The sequence below is a fragment of the Festucalex cinctus genome, chromosome 16 (genome assembly GCF_051991245.1).
Source record: "Festucalex cinctus isolate MCC-2025b chromosome 16, RoL_Fcin_1.0, whole genome shotgun sequence".
NCBI lineage: Eukaryota > Metazoa > Chordata > Actinopteri > Syngnathiformes > Syngnathidae > Festucalex > Festucalex cinctus.
The window spans coordinates 22,420,696-22,437,565 of record NC_135426.1 but is presented as its reverse complement, the minus strand read 5'-3'; the positions used below and the strand labels follow the sequence as shown (position 1 = coordinate 22,437,565).

Below are 16,870 nucleotides of genomic sequence, written 5' to 3'. Positions count from 1 at the left end.
GGAGCTCTAGGACGAAGTACAGAAAAGATAAAAATGTTAATTCCGTCAGAGGGCAGCTCGTCAAATGGAGATCCAACAAAAAGACAAACTTTTCACAGTGGCGAAGTCGCTCCAAAATCATTTTTCATTTCATTATTATCATTTTCACAAGTGTTCATGCTGCCTCTATGATTAGTGCTAACATGTCAAATGCCTGACAAAGGAAATTTTAACATTTAAAATGTGTTTCAAATGGCAATTATGGCCTGGAATGTCCAATTGGTCTATTTAAGTGTCACATCAGCATGTGCAGAAAGATCCGCACAAATATCGAATTTCCTTTTGCGGACAACAGACAAATATTTTTTATTTTTTTTATGCGTCTCCTGAAAGCAGTAGGTATGAAAACAAAATGCTGCACAATCGCTGCACTCAAAACGTCGCTGTCAATTTAGCGCCGCTCAGCTCTGATTGTTTCTCACTTAACACAGTCTGCCAAGAAAGACACCGTTCACGGGAAACAGATGCGGAACGTCATGCGTGTGGGGGGGGGAAATGAGAGAGCGGCTCGCGCTCGACCGGGATCAGGCCGACCTTGGAAGCAAAATAGTTGGAGTGGACAAACGGAATTGAATTGAGTTGGGATCAAACGTGGTGATTACATGATGAGAAGAGACGGGATAGTGTGAGGAGCCGGAAATGCGACTCGTCCATTTTCTGCCTCGGCAAAGTATCGGATTCCGAGGGAATGTTTGTCACTGTCAGAGCAGGAGCCCAATCCATCAGCGGCTATATTTGTGCGCGTGTTTTTCAGGACGCGGGATGGGGGCGCTCGGTGATGCCAAAGTTAACAATAGGGCAGCACGCACTGTGGGGAAAATAGCGGGAACGCTCCGGGAAAAAGAGCGAAACCGCAGAGATTTTGGTCTTGAGGGGACTTTGCACGTTACAAAAGGGGTTTGTTTAGACAGGATTGGGTTGGGGGGAGCGGGGAAGAAGGACCCAGAGGAGAAAATGACAAGATGATAGATACACCTTCACTTGAGGCCGATGACGCCATTTCCCGACGAATGTTTTTTTGGCTGTGTCGCGTGCACGCGTCAAATGTTTAGCCACCGTGTTGCGTTCGCGAGCCATCAACACCTTTCGTGAATAATGCGTCTGCTGAAAACCAGCCATTGCCACACTTAAAAGTCAAACCGCAGGCTTCTTACAACGCTTAATTGTCACGCCAGTGCAAAAAGGATAGACCCGAGCAAGTGGCAATCCATATGGAGGTGCTGGAGTCTGCTCGTGCAAAAAAATGGCCACAAACAGATGTGGAAGCTGATCTACGAACCAGGTGCGCCATTTTTAAATGTCACCAGGAAAAAATTACCGTGACGTATCATCTATTGAGCAATGCGACTTTGAATTATAACTTGTTTCGCCAATCACAAGAAGGTGTCATGCCATATCGCTTAAAGGCGCAGTCTGTCGGATTCACTCAAGAAAATGCACTCTTTAAATACAGGATGTACGCACTTTAACTTTCTCTCAGTCTACACATCTGGGTTTATGTTCATCTTTGGTGGTGATTTCGTCCGCCAGCCTGTATTTTACCATTTTGTGTTAGTTTTGTAAACAGCGGGCTGTTTCTGTGGAAAGACGGTGTTTACACCCCTCCAGCCAATCGCAGAAGGGGGGGGGGGGGCGTGTCGCAAACGGGGCCGGGCGAACGTGTCGGCTGCGTGACGTCACTCCTGCGGCAATTTGAAAGCATGCACGGATTTTTTTTTTCTCCACTCACTCATTCACACACGTAAGCTTCTGTGAGTGATCCGCCCCAGCCCCGTTTGCGCCCCCCCCCCCTCTGTTATTGGCTAGAGGGGTGTAAACACTGTCTTTCCACAGAAATGTCCCGCTGTTTACAAAACAAACACAAAATGGCTAAATACAAGCTGGGGGGGTGCCGGTTTAGGACAAAATCACCACCACACGTTAAGAGAAGCCCTGATCTGTAAATTGAGAATTAGTTTGTTTGTTTAAATCCTGTATTTAAAAAGTGCATTTTCCAGAGTCAAACCGGCAGACTGCCCCTTTAAGCCAAAACTTGCATCTGCCTCTCCCAATTTTAAACAATTTTATGTTCTTTTGAATCGGGCGTTGGCATGAAATGTTGAACTTGTATGCAGCTGCTCGTGGAGCCTCCCCGCATCCAGACATCCTCGCTTCGGCAAATAGCTGGAAAATTGCCCAATTTACCAAGCAGCAAAGCGGTTGTGCTTTTATCTTCAACCTGCAAATCGTCGGCATGGGTCGCGGCTGCCTTGTAAAATTGGGAGCTGCGGCGACGCGCTTTAATCGCAGGATGTAGCCCTAGTATGCTAATTGGCCCAGTCGGGACATTTCGGCGAGCTGCGCCACACGCAGTTGCGGTTTCAGCTGCAGGTCTTGCGGCTCAGAATGAAATATTTATGAAATCAGGAAGCGCCCATAAATTGTCCAGTGAAGGTCCACAAGTGACGAAGCGACGCCCATTTGTGCGAAGTGCGCGCGTTGCATCTTCGGATAATTGTTCTCACATGGGCTACTGTGGAATTTCAAAATAAAAGCAAACGCATCCCTGTGTTAAATTACTGCACAGACTAGTATACGAGTCTTCGGGCTTTTGCCGCAAATTCTTCAATTGCAATTCTCGAGCAAATGCGCCGACTTGTTGGGAGTTCAGACGTGCTAACGCTCAAAGCCACCTTGTGTGCCATGCGTCGTAATGTGTCCCATAAAAAAAAAAAAAAAAAAAGCTTGAAGTGCTCAGCAAGGTCTGAGCAGCAGGCGCATGTGGAGAAAACCACAGTCTCTCTCTCTCTCTCTCTCTCTCTCTCTCTCTCTCATATGACCACACTTCATTAGACTCATTGGCCCCTTGTTTTGTCTGCAAGGTGGCACATGGGAGCAGTCTGGCTTCTTCTCGTCTGCAATTAGCGGAATCGGTTTGAGCGTTTATTCCATATCCCACTTGTGTGCCGAATTGTTCGCACAGTAGTGTGGGTGCTCTTTGTGCTCACCGGTAATATGATTCATCGCACTCGTAAGAAGGACTAGTGGGAACTCGTAAAACGTCTTGAGACATTTTGGACGCGAGATCTTAACTAGTAGGACTTAGCCCTGGAAACTCCAAGCAACAATTTTTCCACCATAAATCATCGCTCCACATGGGACTGTATGGCAGTTTCGGTCTTTGGGAGGAGCTAATTTGGCCCCTCCCCCTGTCACCTGTGGTGTCCCTCAAGGATCAATCCTTGAGCCCTATTTTTTTCACCTTTTTTTTTTTTTTTTTTTTTTTGCAGGGGGATGCAGGCTCTTCTGCAGCAGGCATCAAGGTAAACTTAGACTTAGACTTAGACTTGGCTTTATTGATCCCTTTGGGATGGCCCCCTCTGGGAAATCTACCTGTCCAGCAGCAATGAGATAATAAATAAATAATAAATAATTCAATCAATCAATAAATAAGGTTATTACACCAGAGGTTGAAATAATAATAAGAATAATAATAAAATGAAAATTCAATCAATCAATAAATAAGGTTATTACACCAGATATTGAATTAAATAAATTAAAGTGCAGTAAAGCACTTGAACAAGTCTCGTTGGCAAGTTTAAACCCCAAAACAGCATTAACAAACGTCATTGCTTTTTGTTCCAGGGCGAACCCGGAGAACCTGGAAGAAGCGGACACAAGGTAATGATGGATTTGCTGCCGCTGAAGCTAAAAAGCAAACTGACAGCACCCGCACGTCACAGAGCAGCTATCTGAATCCGCTTTCTCGACGCTTACAGCAGCGTGCTCGCGGGTTGCGCAACATCAAATAGCTCAGGATCGAGTTTTGATTCCAATCTCAGTCGAGCCTTTGTGTTCAAAGTGCAGAATGAGGACCGAGGGCCACGGGGGGCCTGCCGAGCAGAACCTGACGCTTGACATTTGGCTGAGGAGCATCACGGCGCTCTCATTTTTCATTTGCTTTGGCTCGAGGCGCGCCAACCTCACAGCATCATGCAATCCTTGAGGATGTACCAAAAATGTCTGATATGGGTTTGAAATGTGTTAGCTTCTTGTTAAACAGAGAAGCAAGCAGCAGGTTGTTTTCAAGGAACTAAACAAAAAAAACATTTAGCAAGAATACGTTGTGCCTGCCATGACGAGTCAAAACACGGAATTCCGACTAATATTGTGTTCATGGGAATCAGAATTGAACACAAAAAAAAAATCATCAATCTTCATCCATCTCTGGGCGCTGCCATGTTGGGCAATATCGCCCTCTGCTGTTGATCGAGATTAACATTACAGCTGCTCCCGTACTTGTGTTGTGATTGACGTGAAAACCAAACCAGGAAAACAGTTTAGCAGACTCCCGCCATGTATGCTAGCATAACTAGCACAATGCCGTCATGTCACCGTTTTTGACTAGGTACAATATAATCTTGCAAAAAAAAAAAAAGTGTAGTTCCCCTTCAAAAAATGCCGCAGCACATGAATAACTTTTGCCTTTTATGTGCTCCAACAGCTTTTAACAAGCACTTGCATCCTGTAAGCACAATTTACAGCCACTGCAAATGCGCTGACGTGCTGATAAACGATTATTCCCCCCCCCCACGTGACATCACACGAAGTTATCGTTGCGCATTGTGTCGCGAATGCCGAAGATGCAGCGAGAAAGGCTTTTTTTTTTTTTTTGTTCTTGACTTTTACAACGCTTTGATTCGCCACAGTGTGAAATTTACAGCTGTTGCCCCGATCGCTCAAGTGACGTTACAGCTGATCGCTCTCACACGCCGTTAATCTCCCCCCCCCCCCCCCCCCCCCAATCCAATGTGCCGTAAATACGGACGTTCAAACGGAGCCGTAGATCATTCGCAGCCCGAGATATTGTTTGGAAAGTCTCTCCGAGGCCTCATCACGGGACTGGATTGTCGGCGTCAGTACGTCAAAAACACTCTTTCGACTTTACAGTGTGTGACAGCTGAAGCTTTTTTTTTTTTTTTTTTTTTTCCCCAGCATAGATAAAAGCTAATCGCATTGCAGGTTGCGGGTTTGAGTGACTTAACAAACTAATCCATGAAGACGGCATGGTTTGGTGTGAAAGTGCATGTGCGCTACCTTCTCCTGGTGACAGCTACCAATGACGGACAACGAGGCACAGCAGGTCGACAAGTGTCATTTTTGTGCTAAATTAATTTACTCATTCACTGCCATTGACGGCTATAGATGTCAAAGGTCAATTTTTATTGGGTTGGCAGTGAATGTGTTTAACTCATTTGCTCCCAATAACGTGTAAATACGTTTTTTAATGTTTTAAGTGTCCCAAAGACGTATTTATACGTTTTTTTGTTTTTTTTGTTTTGTTTTGTTTTATACAGAAGGCTTTGTTGCAGCCTCTCAAATGCAAGAACGGTTGCAGAAATGGTAGTTATTACACAAACGGCCAGCAGGTGGCAGCAGAGCAAAGGAGATCAACCAGGGCCATCGAGAAAAAAGCTAAATTACTTCCAATTTTAAATAGATTTGTGAAAACTGATGAAACTTAGCTCTCTTCTAATGCTAATTGCTGCAAAATGGAAACAAACATACTTTTTTTTTTCCTGATGAAAGAAGAGACTTTATCTTTCTTTTGGTAGGTTCCATGTTTTTATAGCAATAGAACACAATATTCTGTCGGCCTTGCAAAATCAGTCAAAATCCAGTGAAACGGCCGGGAGCGAACGGGATTGCGAAATGTGAAAATGGCGGCGAGTGAATGAGTTAAAGTAAAAATACAAATGCAAAAATAAGGAGTCACTTTTAATTTTATTTTTTTTTATATCCGATTGCCAATTGGATAATGGAAAGAGAGAATGTTTTGTGGATTCCCAAAGCGCCTCTTAGCTTAGCTTGGCTGTAACATGTCGCAACTCTTCCTGTGTAGGGAGAGCCAGGACTTCCAGGGCTGCCTGGACTCCCAGGGATTAAGGTAAATGTTCTGCTGTTTCCCGTCACACCCTCTCTCGGCCCACTTTCCATCTGCTTCAGCCCACCCCAGCAAAAAAAAAACTCCAGCACCCCTGTGTCTCAAACAAAGGTGTTAGCATTGTGGTTTTTTTTTTTTTTTTTGTGGCTCCATCTGCATACATTTTCACCTGCCTTCTTCATGTATGAACAATATTTGTCAACAATGTACTAAATGCACAAATGATGATTGTGCCTTTTTTTTTTATACTTGTTCAACCTTTATAGTCTGAGTTGAGCTTCTTTTTTTTTTTTTTTAACTTAAGAGGCTCGAATGCTTGATGGATCTAACAGCATTTTGCTAACGTAGCACTCACCCACTTCTGAGCTTGCACTCTCGCCGCGTTCTGCGTCTCCTGCCGGCCTCCCGCTCGAGTGCGTGACGGCGCAGATGGTTGAGCGATAAATAAAAATGTGACTCAGCGTCGCACCTCATAGCCTCCGCTCGCTCCTCGTAAGTCCACGACGAGAATTTCTGATCGCTTTCCAAAAAGGTCGGTGCCACTGATGCATTTTGCGGCGCAGTCATGGGAATGTGTTTTGTTTTGTTTTTTTGTTTTTTTTGTCCGTGCATGTTGAACTGAAAGGCGTCTCTCACTTTGAATGTTAAATGTTGTTGCTTTTTTTTTTTTTTTTTCTTGAATTTAGGGAGAGCCAGGCTTCCTTGGCCCCCAGGGAGAGCCAGGCCTCCCGGGCCTTCCAGGAACTAAGGTGGGTAAGCTCCACTTTGTCAAAGAACTCTGTTTACGTCATTAACTCATTTGCTCCCAATGACGTGTAAATACGTTTTTTTTTTAAATGTTTTAAGTGTTCCGATGACGCGTTTTGTTTTTTTTTTATGCTAGAGCATACAGAAGGCTTTGATGCAGCCTCTCAACTGCAAAGAACGGTTGCAGTAATGGCAGTTATTACACAAACGGCCAGCAGGTGGCAGCAGAGCAAAGGAGATCAACCAGGGCCATCTAGAAAAAGAGCTAAATTACTTACAATTTTAACTCTTTGACCGCCAAAAACGTTTAATCACTATTAGTCAAATCACAATGTATTCCGCCATAAACATGAAGTGACGTCAACTACGTTTTTTTGTTTTGTTTTGTTTTTTGTTTTAAATCAATGGGCAGTGCAAGGTCAATGCGCTGCCTGGTCAATGGGTTGTGGAATCAAAAACGGCGACTATGGCCAGCAGATGGCAGCATTGTATCTCTTTTCAATGGGGTGCCTGTGTATGAAATTACAAAGAAACATGATGAAATCTGATGAAATAGAATGTTTTGAATGAGTTAAAAAGATTTCACATGGCTCGAGCGCTATTAAAGGAAAACTCGGGGCATATTTTATATTTGACCATGTTTACTTTTTAAAAGGAAATCCCAATCTATAGATTATTTTTTTCTGTGTCAATATTGAGGTTTTGATGTTTTGTTTATTGCTTGCATTACTTCTCAAAATGTCAGTGGGAAAGGAAGTGATCTGTGCTTCCTTTGAGCTGTGACATTATCACACTGGGAAGCCGGCTGCGACGCTCCGCATGTGCACGCAGGAGGATAATTCAACTGTACGCTCCTTGTCAGAGCCTACTTAATGCATTTGTTTATATTGGATTGTGGATTAATCCGACTACACAAGCAGGGGAATGAAAAACACTTTTAATATGTATTAAATATGCTAACAATGGCAAGTCGGCCCTTTTCTTTTTTTCAAAACTGTTTCGGTTGCTGGTCAAGTTGAGGAAAAGTGTCTTTTAGTTGCACCACAGTGCCATCTGTTGGCCATTTTTGCTCACAAAGCACTTTGAGGACTGCAAGGTGCAGACATAAATGTCAAGACATAAATGTGGAGCAGATGATGACAACCGACGACTTCCAGGACTGAATACTTGTTGTTTGTGTTGTAAAGGGCGAGAGGGGCGAGCACGGACCGCCCGGAAAAGGCGAACGAGGAGATCTGGGACCCGTCGGACCAAAGGTGTGTCATTCCTAATTGATTTTTGCCGCCCTCTACAGGCATATTAGTACCGGTTCTTTGGTGGTCCACACACACATGTCCTCTTTGTCTACAAATTTTTACCTGAAAAAAAAAAAATCCATTTGAAATCTTCGTTCGTTAGCAGAGTGCTGCCTAAACCAATCGAATCAAAGTCTTGATCTTAAAGCTCTACTGGGAGTTTGCGTCATGTCAACGCAATGGAAATGAGTTGGCCATTGTTTATGTCTGGCCCGGACCCGGCAGGTATAGCTTTAATAAACTCCAGTCTAAACTAAGATGACCCGCACATGTGTTTCACATGCTAATAAGAAAAAAAAATTTTTTTAAAATACCAAAAAGGTGAAACCTCGCCTTAATCGGTGACAGACTTCAAATAAACACCTTTGGTTGTTTTAGTGAAAGCTGACGGCGTTGCGCGGCTCCCCCGGGAGGTGCGTGTGTGTTTCTTTGAAACGGGACCTCCAACCGTCGAGGTTATGTTTTTTTTCGCCGGCGTCCCAGTGGGATGACATCGAAACCTCACCACCAACTTCAATAGCTTGTGAATCAGGAAAAGGCGGTAAAACATAAGTAGTCTGTCATCACAGCTGACAAAAGTACTCACACTCTGTACTTGTTGTATGAAGAAGTACAGATAAGACAGAAATGCTAATTCAATTCCAGTAGTTGTAGTGTCATTAATCATATGTATTTATATGCTTCATGATCATTCCTAAACTCTTATACACATTTCCTATTAGGGTTTGAGCTATCAAAAATTTTTGCAATCCATTTATACTACTGATTCACTACATAATACCATTTCGCAATAGGCATGTGAGGCGCTAGTATTTTTGTTCCAATGTGGTCAACAGTGTGACTTTTAAAGTGTGTGGCTTAAAAAGGCAGACATTTTACTGAATTGATTCACAAAAAAATTGCAAAGTAGTTAACTTATTCATTCCCAAAAATGTGCTTACATGTTTTGTTTTTTAATGCAAGAGCATACAGAAGGCTTTGACGCAGCTTCTCACATGAAGAGGTGGCTTAAAGCAGTGCAAGTTATTTAAAAAAAAAAAAAAAAAAAAAAACCGACCAGCAGGTGGCATCAGAGTATAAGAGATCAGCTAGGGCCATGTTGCAACAAGCTCTTTTTGTCAGTGTTTTCACCAGGAATATGAATAAAGATGAAACTTATCTATATTCCAATGCTAATTGCTGCAAAACGGAAAAAGATACAAAGATATATATATATATATATATATATTATTTATTTATTTATTTTATTTTTTTTTCCCCCTGATGAACGAAGCAACTCAATCTTTCTTTTGGTAGGTTCCATGTTTTTAACGGGCTTGTTTCAGTGAAAATGCGCTGGGATTGAATGTTAATGATCACATGAGAAAATAAATGTTTTTCAGATTTGGTCAAATTTTTTTTAACACTGCTGTTTTTTAGGCTGACACCAAACAACTGCATTGACCACCAAATCATTCTTGGAGCCAAAATATGTCAACAACTTTCCCTCGCTTCTGTTTCCATCTTTTCTTAAATCACACCGTCATCCATCAGAGGTTGAAACAAGTAACGTAAAAAGTAAAAATAAATACTCAAGTAAATGACAAAGATACCTGAAAACTCAGTAACAAATAATTTTTATTTTGTTCCTTGCCACCACTGTTTGTCCTGTACTAGTAATTGTCATCTATTTGATCAGGGTTCCCAAGGAGAGGCTGGCACACCTGGTCTCAAAGGGTCAAAGGTAGGAGTGTCATGTTGTCTCATCACCACTTCATCTTTCAAATGAACTTTTCAGATTCAGACACAACCCGTCCAAGAAACATGAAAATAACCGTGACCAACAGTGAGACAAAAGCCTTGCAAGTTTCTTTGATGAAAAGAAAAACATACGGAAAAGGAAGTGGGGAAAAAGTTTCATGCGCTTCCCCTTTCATTAAAGGGGGGCACATTATGAACCTGGAAAAACCGCAGCACTTTCAAGATAAGAAGCTTTATTGTCGTAAAATACAATGGAATTTCTTTTGGTTGCATTTCTCTTAATAGCAGCAGCGAGTCACATTAAAATATCTTAAGTCGACAGAACAAAAATAATAATAATAATAAAAATTCTTAAAAGGTAGTAAAATGCAGATTCAGTGTTTTGCTGCCATTCTGCTTGTTTCAATCAATCGGCGCACGAGAGGCCAAATAATTGATCTTCTCTCCATCCTGAATTAGGGTGAAAGTGGAGACAAAGGAGACTTTGGACCTGCGGGGCCAAAGGTGAGACTCTTACCTTCATGTGATGTCATCATCCAGTGCCACCAATATTTGTGCTCGACACGATTCTCTCTTTCATCCTCAACGAATGAATGAATGTGCTAAATGTCCACGTCCAGGGCCCACCCGGGCAAAAAGGAGACCAGGGGGCCACTGAAATTATTGACTACAACGGGAATATTCAAGAAGCGTTGCAGGTCAGACGGATGATATCATTTGCTGATTGAGACTTGGCGCTATTGTTTTAAAGTCACGGGGTTGAAAATGCAATTCTTAGGATGTGCAAAAAGAGAAAATATGCTGACACAAAGGTTTGTTTCCTCTGCAATCTTATTTCTCTCCTTTTGTTTTCATTGCGCTCGTTGGGTTTGGTGGGCTGCAGAAGATTACCACTCTTACAGTGACGGTAATTATTTGTCTGTACTAAAAAAAAATGCCATCAGCTTTTTTTTTTTTTTTTTTTATCGCATGAGCACAATTTTAACTTGGTTTGCCCATCATTTTTTTTAACCATGTGTGTACCAGTGACAGAAATGTCCAAAGTAAAAAAAATAAAATAAAATTAAAAAAAAAAAAAAGTGACCGTATCATCACCATCACCAGCGATCTATTAACTATGTTGGTCGTTCTCAGAATCTTTTAAAACAAGTATTACCCAGAAAAAAAAAATACTGAGCGCTTCAAATACCATCATAATGACCTACATGAAAATACAGTCATAGGTCTGTGTGTTAATATTCTTAATGCACACTACTAATTTGTAGCAATCATCAGCATTGGCATGCTCACGTCAAAATATTTGACATTGATGTCATGGACAGCAGTACCTTGACTTACGAGTTGAATTCATGACGTGACAATGCTCGTAGTTCACATCACTCATATTTCAATGCAACTTTCCACATTGCACATTGATATGAATGCAAATGACATGAATCCATTCCAGCTGCCAAATAATGCACCAAAAATTTGTAAGGTGTGTTTTTATTATTAAAAAAAAAAAAAAAAAAAAAACTCTAGTCTACAGTCTTGTGCTGTTTAAAAATGTACTGTAGTAACAAGGAAAATGTTTTTGGAAATAAAAATTCACTTTACTTAAAGATAATGTAAAAAAAAAAAAAATGTAATAGTTTTACTAGAAAGAAGGAAGTGAGAAGAATCTAATGCAGCAGACTGACTGCCGTTTTGAGGTGCGAGCGTGGTCACGGAACAAAATTTGTAAGTCAAGGCGCCATACATAATAGAATTGATGTGTCCAAGCTAACACGTTCTGGTCATCCTTGGCATGTGTTCACTTCTTTTGTACTTCTAAATCATCACATAACGTAAATAATTGCTTTTCGTGATTGTGAATTGTGTTGTCGTCATCTTCGCTTGTGTGCAGGGCCCGCCAGGTCCTCCTGGGCCCGTCGGACCGCATGGTATGAAGGTACATGTTCCAACGAGTGCTTACTGCTCTGAAAAGGGCCACAAAAAGTGACCAGCCGTCCTGTTTGTGCTCCGACAGGGGGACCGCGGTTTGCCTGGCCTCCCGGGACTTGACGGAGAACGTGTAAATATAACGTCGTCGACGTATCAAATCAATTGAGACTGAATGAGTGCTTTTATTTTTTATTTTTTTATTTTTTTTCCCCCCCCATCATCGGCGCTCATTGTTTGGCAGGGCTACAAGGGTTCCAAGGGAGACATGGGAATGCCCGGAGCATCAGGAGACAAAGGAGCAACCGGTTTACCCGGCTTACCTGTATGAAGAAGCGAAGATTCCCTCAATGGAGATTTGTGACTTGACGTGCTTGTTTTTATGGTGCAGGGTGTCAACGGGGTGAAAGGAGACAAGGGCGATTCGGGTCTGCCTGGTCCACAAGGCTCTTCAGTGAGTTTCAGCTGCCACACAACTGATGGGAACGTACAAACCCTCATGTGTCGCCCGTGTTTATCTCTTTAGATTATTGGCCCCCCAGGGGCCCCAGGACCTCACGGGCCCCCAGGACCTATGGTAAGTCTCGACATTGTACAAACAATAAAACATTTTAATAATAATTTAATATTCCCTCAAAATGACTCAAAATAAGGCTACTAACTCATTCACTCGCCGCCATTTTCACGGAAGCAACTCTTTTACTGGATTTTGACTGATTTTGCAAGGCCCACAGAATATTGTGTTCTATTGCTATAAAAACATGGAACGTACCAAAAGAAAGATGAGTCTCTTCTTTCATCAGAAAAAAAAAAAAGATATTTCTGTCTGTTCCCGCTTTGCAGCAATTAGCATTAGAATATAGCTAAGTTTCATCATTATTCACAAATCTGTTAGAAGTGTGGAGAAATCAGCTTTTTTTGCAACATGGCCGTGGTTGATCTCTTATACTCTGCTGCCACCTGCTGGCCGTTTTTGTAATGCCATTGCTATAACCGTTTCCTGCAGTTCTATTACGTTGAAAGTGTATCTAAGTTATTATATATTTGCTAAAATGCTTTACACTCATATGAACTTTAAGTGAACTGCTTTTTTTTTCTTTAGAACTGTACCAGACAGTGTGGCTGCGTTTAAAAATAAGTCACACCATCTGGGGCAGAAGCGGAAACGAGAACTTTCATTGCTAATGGATAATCACATGCTTACTCTCAACACGCTTATATCCAAGCAGACAGATATGTTATTTTAAGATAATGCAGCGATGCACCGTTGCGCTTTCCCCACCCCTTAGTCGTGCAACAATTTTTTGTAACCGGATAGGGAACAATCCCAATAAATAGAGAGAACCGCTGCAAGTGAAAATGAATGAGTCTTGTCTTCTCATCCTTGTATTGTCATTCAACAAGTTCAGAAGCTGCATCAAAGCCTTTTGTATGCTCTACCATAAAAAAAATTAAAAAAAAAAAGATAAATACGTCTTTGGGATATTTAAAACATTTAAAACGGAACGTATCTATACGTTTTTGGGAGGAAATGAGTTCATAGCTAAACTCCTAGCAACAAAAGTGAGTCCACCCCTAAGTGAAAATGCCCCAAGTGTCATCTTGGAGGTGTTTTTCGGGCCATGATCGTGTTGGGATAGTGCCCTGTGGTCCAGTTTCCCGACAGAGGGGACCAGGTTCTGCTTCGGTATGTCACTGTACATGTTTGCGTTCATGGTTCCCTCAATTAACTGTCGAGTCCAAGTCCGGCACCAAGACACTCCTTGACTGTAGGCAAGACTCACTTGTCTTTGTAGTCCTCACCTGGTTGCCACCACACTTTCTTGACACCATCTGAACCAAATAAGTATCTTGGTCTCGTCAGACCACAGGACATGGTTCCACTAATTATTAATTGAGCAAATGATCGTCGCCACGTGTGCATTCTGAAATGTAGACTTGTGACTTCTTTTGTCTTTCAGGGACCCCACGGTTTCCCCGGACCAAAGGTAACGAAGACCCCCTTTGGATTTTGAGTTGTTGTTTTGACCTTCTTCCATTGCAAAGACTGTTGGCAACTTTTCCAGCAAGCAATTTTGGTGCGCCGTGTGCGTTGCGCTTACAAGTGCTCGCATCTTTGTGACGCAGGGTGAACCCGGTTTGCACGGTACGAAGGGGGCACGCGGCGAACCAGGCCACAAGGGAGACCGAGGACCGTTAGGTCTCCCTGTAAGTACAACTGGTCCTCATTTGGTTTCGCGCTGCTGTTCTGTATTTGTGCATTTCTATGTTTGTAATATATTGACAGTTTGTGTGTGTGCGCTCATTCGTTTGCCTGATGAGTTTGCCAAATCCCAGTAAGCCAGCGTGTAATTTGGAAGTAAACTCGGCATCAGAATGTGCCGTAACAACAGAGTTCATCTGGTACTAATCCCGCCTTGTCCGTGTCCATGTCACTCATACGTCCGTAACCACGCAGGGAGCCTCCGGCTTGGACGGCAAGCCCGGGATTAGGGTGAGTGACCGAGAGGGTTCGACCACCCAAAACTCTCGTTGTCCTGTCTCCGCCTCTCAGCCGGACCCCTGACCCGCTTTTCCTACTTCCTGTCTTTCATTCACGAACAAATGCGTTCCTTAATTCAGTGGTTCCTTGACTTCCGAGCGCCCCAAGTGCATTTTTGGAGTTACCAGCTGTCGCGTGTGAGCCAAATTTAGAATTTGGAAGTGACGGTTTGCTCCCAGTGACGCCAATTTGTGAAACCAACTGTCTGCAACTTGGGTTTTAAGTTGGACAATGATTTGAAATTGGAGTAGGTAATCAGTCCAGCTTTTATCACTTCAAGCAGCTGGCAAAGGTGACGCCTCTTTTTTTTTTTTTTTTAGACAACAGCACTCGTGAACGGTCATCCATTCCTTTGTAACATCTTGGATTGATTACTACTTTACTTTGGAGTCAGCCAGCGCTTCAGAGTACCATAAAGGTACACAGGCACCCTCTATTTTTGATTAGTTCCGGTTTTGATTTACCGTATTTTTCGGATTATACGTCGCTCCGGATCATAAATCGAACCAGCCAAAAAATGCATAATTAAGAAGGAAAAAACATATAAGTCGCACTGGAGAATAAGTCGCATTTTTTATTTGGTAAATTCCAACACCAAAAACATACATGTCATCTTGAAAGGCAATTTAAAATAAAAATAAAATAGAGAACAACAGGCTGAATAAGCGTACGGTATGCTAACGTTACATGACTGACATGCCTGCTAATGTCAGTAACGACGTAACATATTAAGAGTTTGTAGCGAGCAGTGACGGGAGTCGGAGGCGGAGTGTTGAAGGGCGGAGCCAAAGGCTGGCGTTTTATTGACATCAGCTTCTGAGGTCTTAACAGCAACTCCCCACTCAGCTAGAAGCTAACAGGCTAACTCCCCTTTTCCACATAACATGTTCCCATCACTACAAGTTATTCATATAACTCTTAGCATAAAGAACATGCTAACACGTTCACCAAACTATCGGTTTCACTCCAAATCACTAAATCCAATGAAATCTTCATCCTCGGTGTCACTTTTAAACAACTCCCCCAACTCGGGAGGTAGACGATGCAATGTTGAACTTATCAACACAGGCCTAGAGCGCCCTCTTGCGGTTTAGTGTGAAAATAACATGTGAAATGATATAATAATGTGTTAATTTCACACATAAGTCGCACCCCCTGTCCAAATTATGAACAAACTGCGACTTATAATCCGAAAAATACGGTTATTTGTTTTAAAATGACACGGAACAAACTAAACTCTTACGTCAAGGTACCACTGCATTAGCGTTGTTAGCATGACCACGCAACTCATTCATTAACTGTAGATGTGCATGTGCACGCTGCACTGCTGTTCTGCAATTCCCCTTTTTGGGAGGAGAGCCGCTGTCTTTGGGTCACCACGTGGACGCTTCTCATTGCAGGGCACCGACGGGCCTCCAGGTCCAGCCGGTCCAGCCGGCCCAAAGGGGGACAGAGTAAGAAGCACTCCGCCGCACTCGCCTCGGTTTTGAAGCCCGGGCTGATTTTGTTGTTGTTGTTGTTGCCGGATCAGGGCGAGCGAGGGGCGGCGGGAGACCCGGGACCGAGGGGGCCCTACGGATTACCTGTGAGTGTGTGATTTCTATTTTGCATCTTTTTGCCCATGATAATTGAGATTCCCTCACCATGGTACTGATGTGCGTCGTTGCTGCTTTGCAGGGAGCGGCAGGAACACCGGGCTTGGATGTAAGTCTCGGGAAACTTGCATCAAAAGGCTTTCATGTTTTGACCGCATTGTCATTCCAAACATCTCATCGACATCCATTTTGAATTATTTTTGATGGATTTTCATCTGTACATCCCATCGGAATCAGCAAGTGTGACTAATCAAAACAGGGTTCCAGACAGTTTGAAGATTTCCATCTTGCGATATCCTTTGAAAGTGGCCCTCAACATGTATGCTTTCTCCTTCTCCTTATTTTTTGTTGATTTAATAAATTGCCCTTTTCTAGGGGTTGCCGGGTGTGAGAGGAGAGAAAGGCGACATGGGGGAAAGAGGAGAGAAGGTAGACGTAGATATGGATGTAGTTGCACTGCACTGATTCTAACACGAGACGACTGGTGTCAATGGACAGGATGAGCGTCTGAATTCGTTAGCGTCACAGCTAGCTCCTCACCTCGTCATCAAACCATGTCGACCAATCACATTAAGTCACCCCTCATCATCATCATTCCAACCAAGGTCCATTGACAGCAGGCTCTTCGCATCTTTGTCACCTTGCATCTCGCCACCTCCAATGCTGGAAAAATGACTAATTCCTCACTTATTTGTGCTAACGCTAGCTAGCTAGAAACTGTGGATTGCGCTGACTTCCAAATTACTGAACTGAAAAGTCAAAAAGTGAGAAGGATGATATTGTGTATGCATTTTTTTTTTTTTACTGTTTAGACTGCACCGGATAACGAGGGTGACCAGATGTCTCGGTTGACCGGGACTGTCTCAATTTAGCCGTGTGTCCTGAGGCCCGGATTTCGCGAGCGCCGTTGTTTTGTCACACTTTTACGCGGGTCCCGTCCCGGCGTCCGTTTTTTTGTTTTTGTTTCTTTGTTTGTTTGATTTTTAGGTCCAGTCATCAAACCAATTGGTGTGGCCATGTGTATGTCAATCACATAGTTGTCATAGTGACTTAGACTTAGACTTGACTT

General features: G+C 42.8%; 1 protein-coding gene across 1 annotated transcript in view; it reads left to right on the top strand.

Moving 5' to 3' along the window:
- col25a1 (collagen type XXV alpha 1 chain) overlaps nucleotides 1-16,870 on the top strand; it is a 93,554-nt gene that overhangs the window by 70,528 nt on the left and 6,156 nt on the right. The window contains exons 16-36 of the mRNA XM_077498932.1: nucleotides 3,309-3,341; nucleotides 3,664-3,699; nucleotides 5,921-5,965; nucleotides 6,649-6,711; nucleotides 7,897-7,965; nucleotides 9,683-9,727; nucleotides 10,204-10,248; nucleotides 10,365-10,442; nucleotides 10,628-10,651; nucleotides 11,630-11,674; nucleotides 11,753-11,797; nucleotides 11,909-11,989; nucleotides 12,056-12,118; nucleotides 12,191-12,241; nucleotides 13,626-13,652; nucleotides 13,792-13,872; nucleotides 14,123-14,158; nucleotides 15,607-15,660; nucleotides 15,738-15,791; nucleotides 15,884-15,910; nucleotides 16,177-16,230. Coding sequence (XP_077355058.1) covers nucleotides 3,309-3,341; nucleotides 3,664-3,699; nucleotides 5,921-5,965; nucleotides 6,649-6,711; nucleotides 7,897-7,965; nucleotides 9,683-9,727; nucleotides 10,204-10,248; nucleotides 10,365-10,442; nucleotides 10,628-10,651; nucleotides 11,630-11,674; nucleotides 11,753-11,797; nucleotides 11,909-11,989; nucleotides 12,056-12,118; nucleotides 12,191-12,241; nucleotides 13,626-13,652; nucleotides 13,792-13,872; nucleotides 14,123-14,158; nucleotides 15,607-15,660; nucleotides 15,738-15,791; nucleotides 15,884-15,910; nucleotides 16,177-16,230 — 1,056 coding nt within the window. The remainder of the gene's footprint in view (nucleotides 1-3,308; nucleotides 3,342-3,663; nucleotides 3,700-5,920; nucleotides 5,966-6,648; nucleotides 6,712-7,896; nucleotides 7,966-9,682; nucleotides 9,728-10,203; nucleotides 10,249-10,364; nucleotides 10,443-10,627; nucleotides 10,652-11,629; nucleotides 11,675-11,752; nucleotides 11,798-11,908; nucleotides 11,990-12,055; nucleotides 12,119-12,190; nucleotides 12,242-13,625; nucleotides 13,653-13,791; nucleotides 13,873-14,122; nucleotides 14,159-15,606; nucleotides 15,661-15,737; nucleotides 15,792-15,883; nucleotides 15,911-16,176; nucleotides 16,231-16,870) is intronic.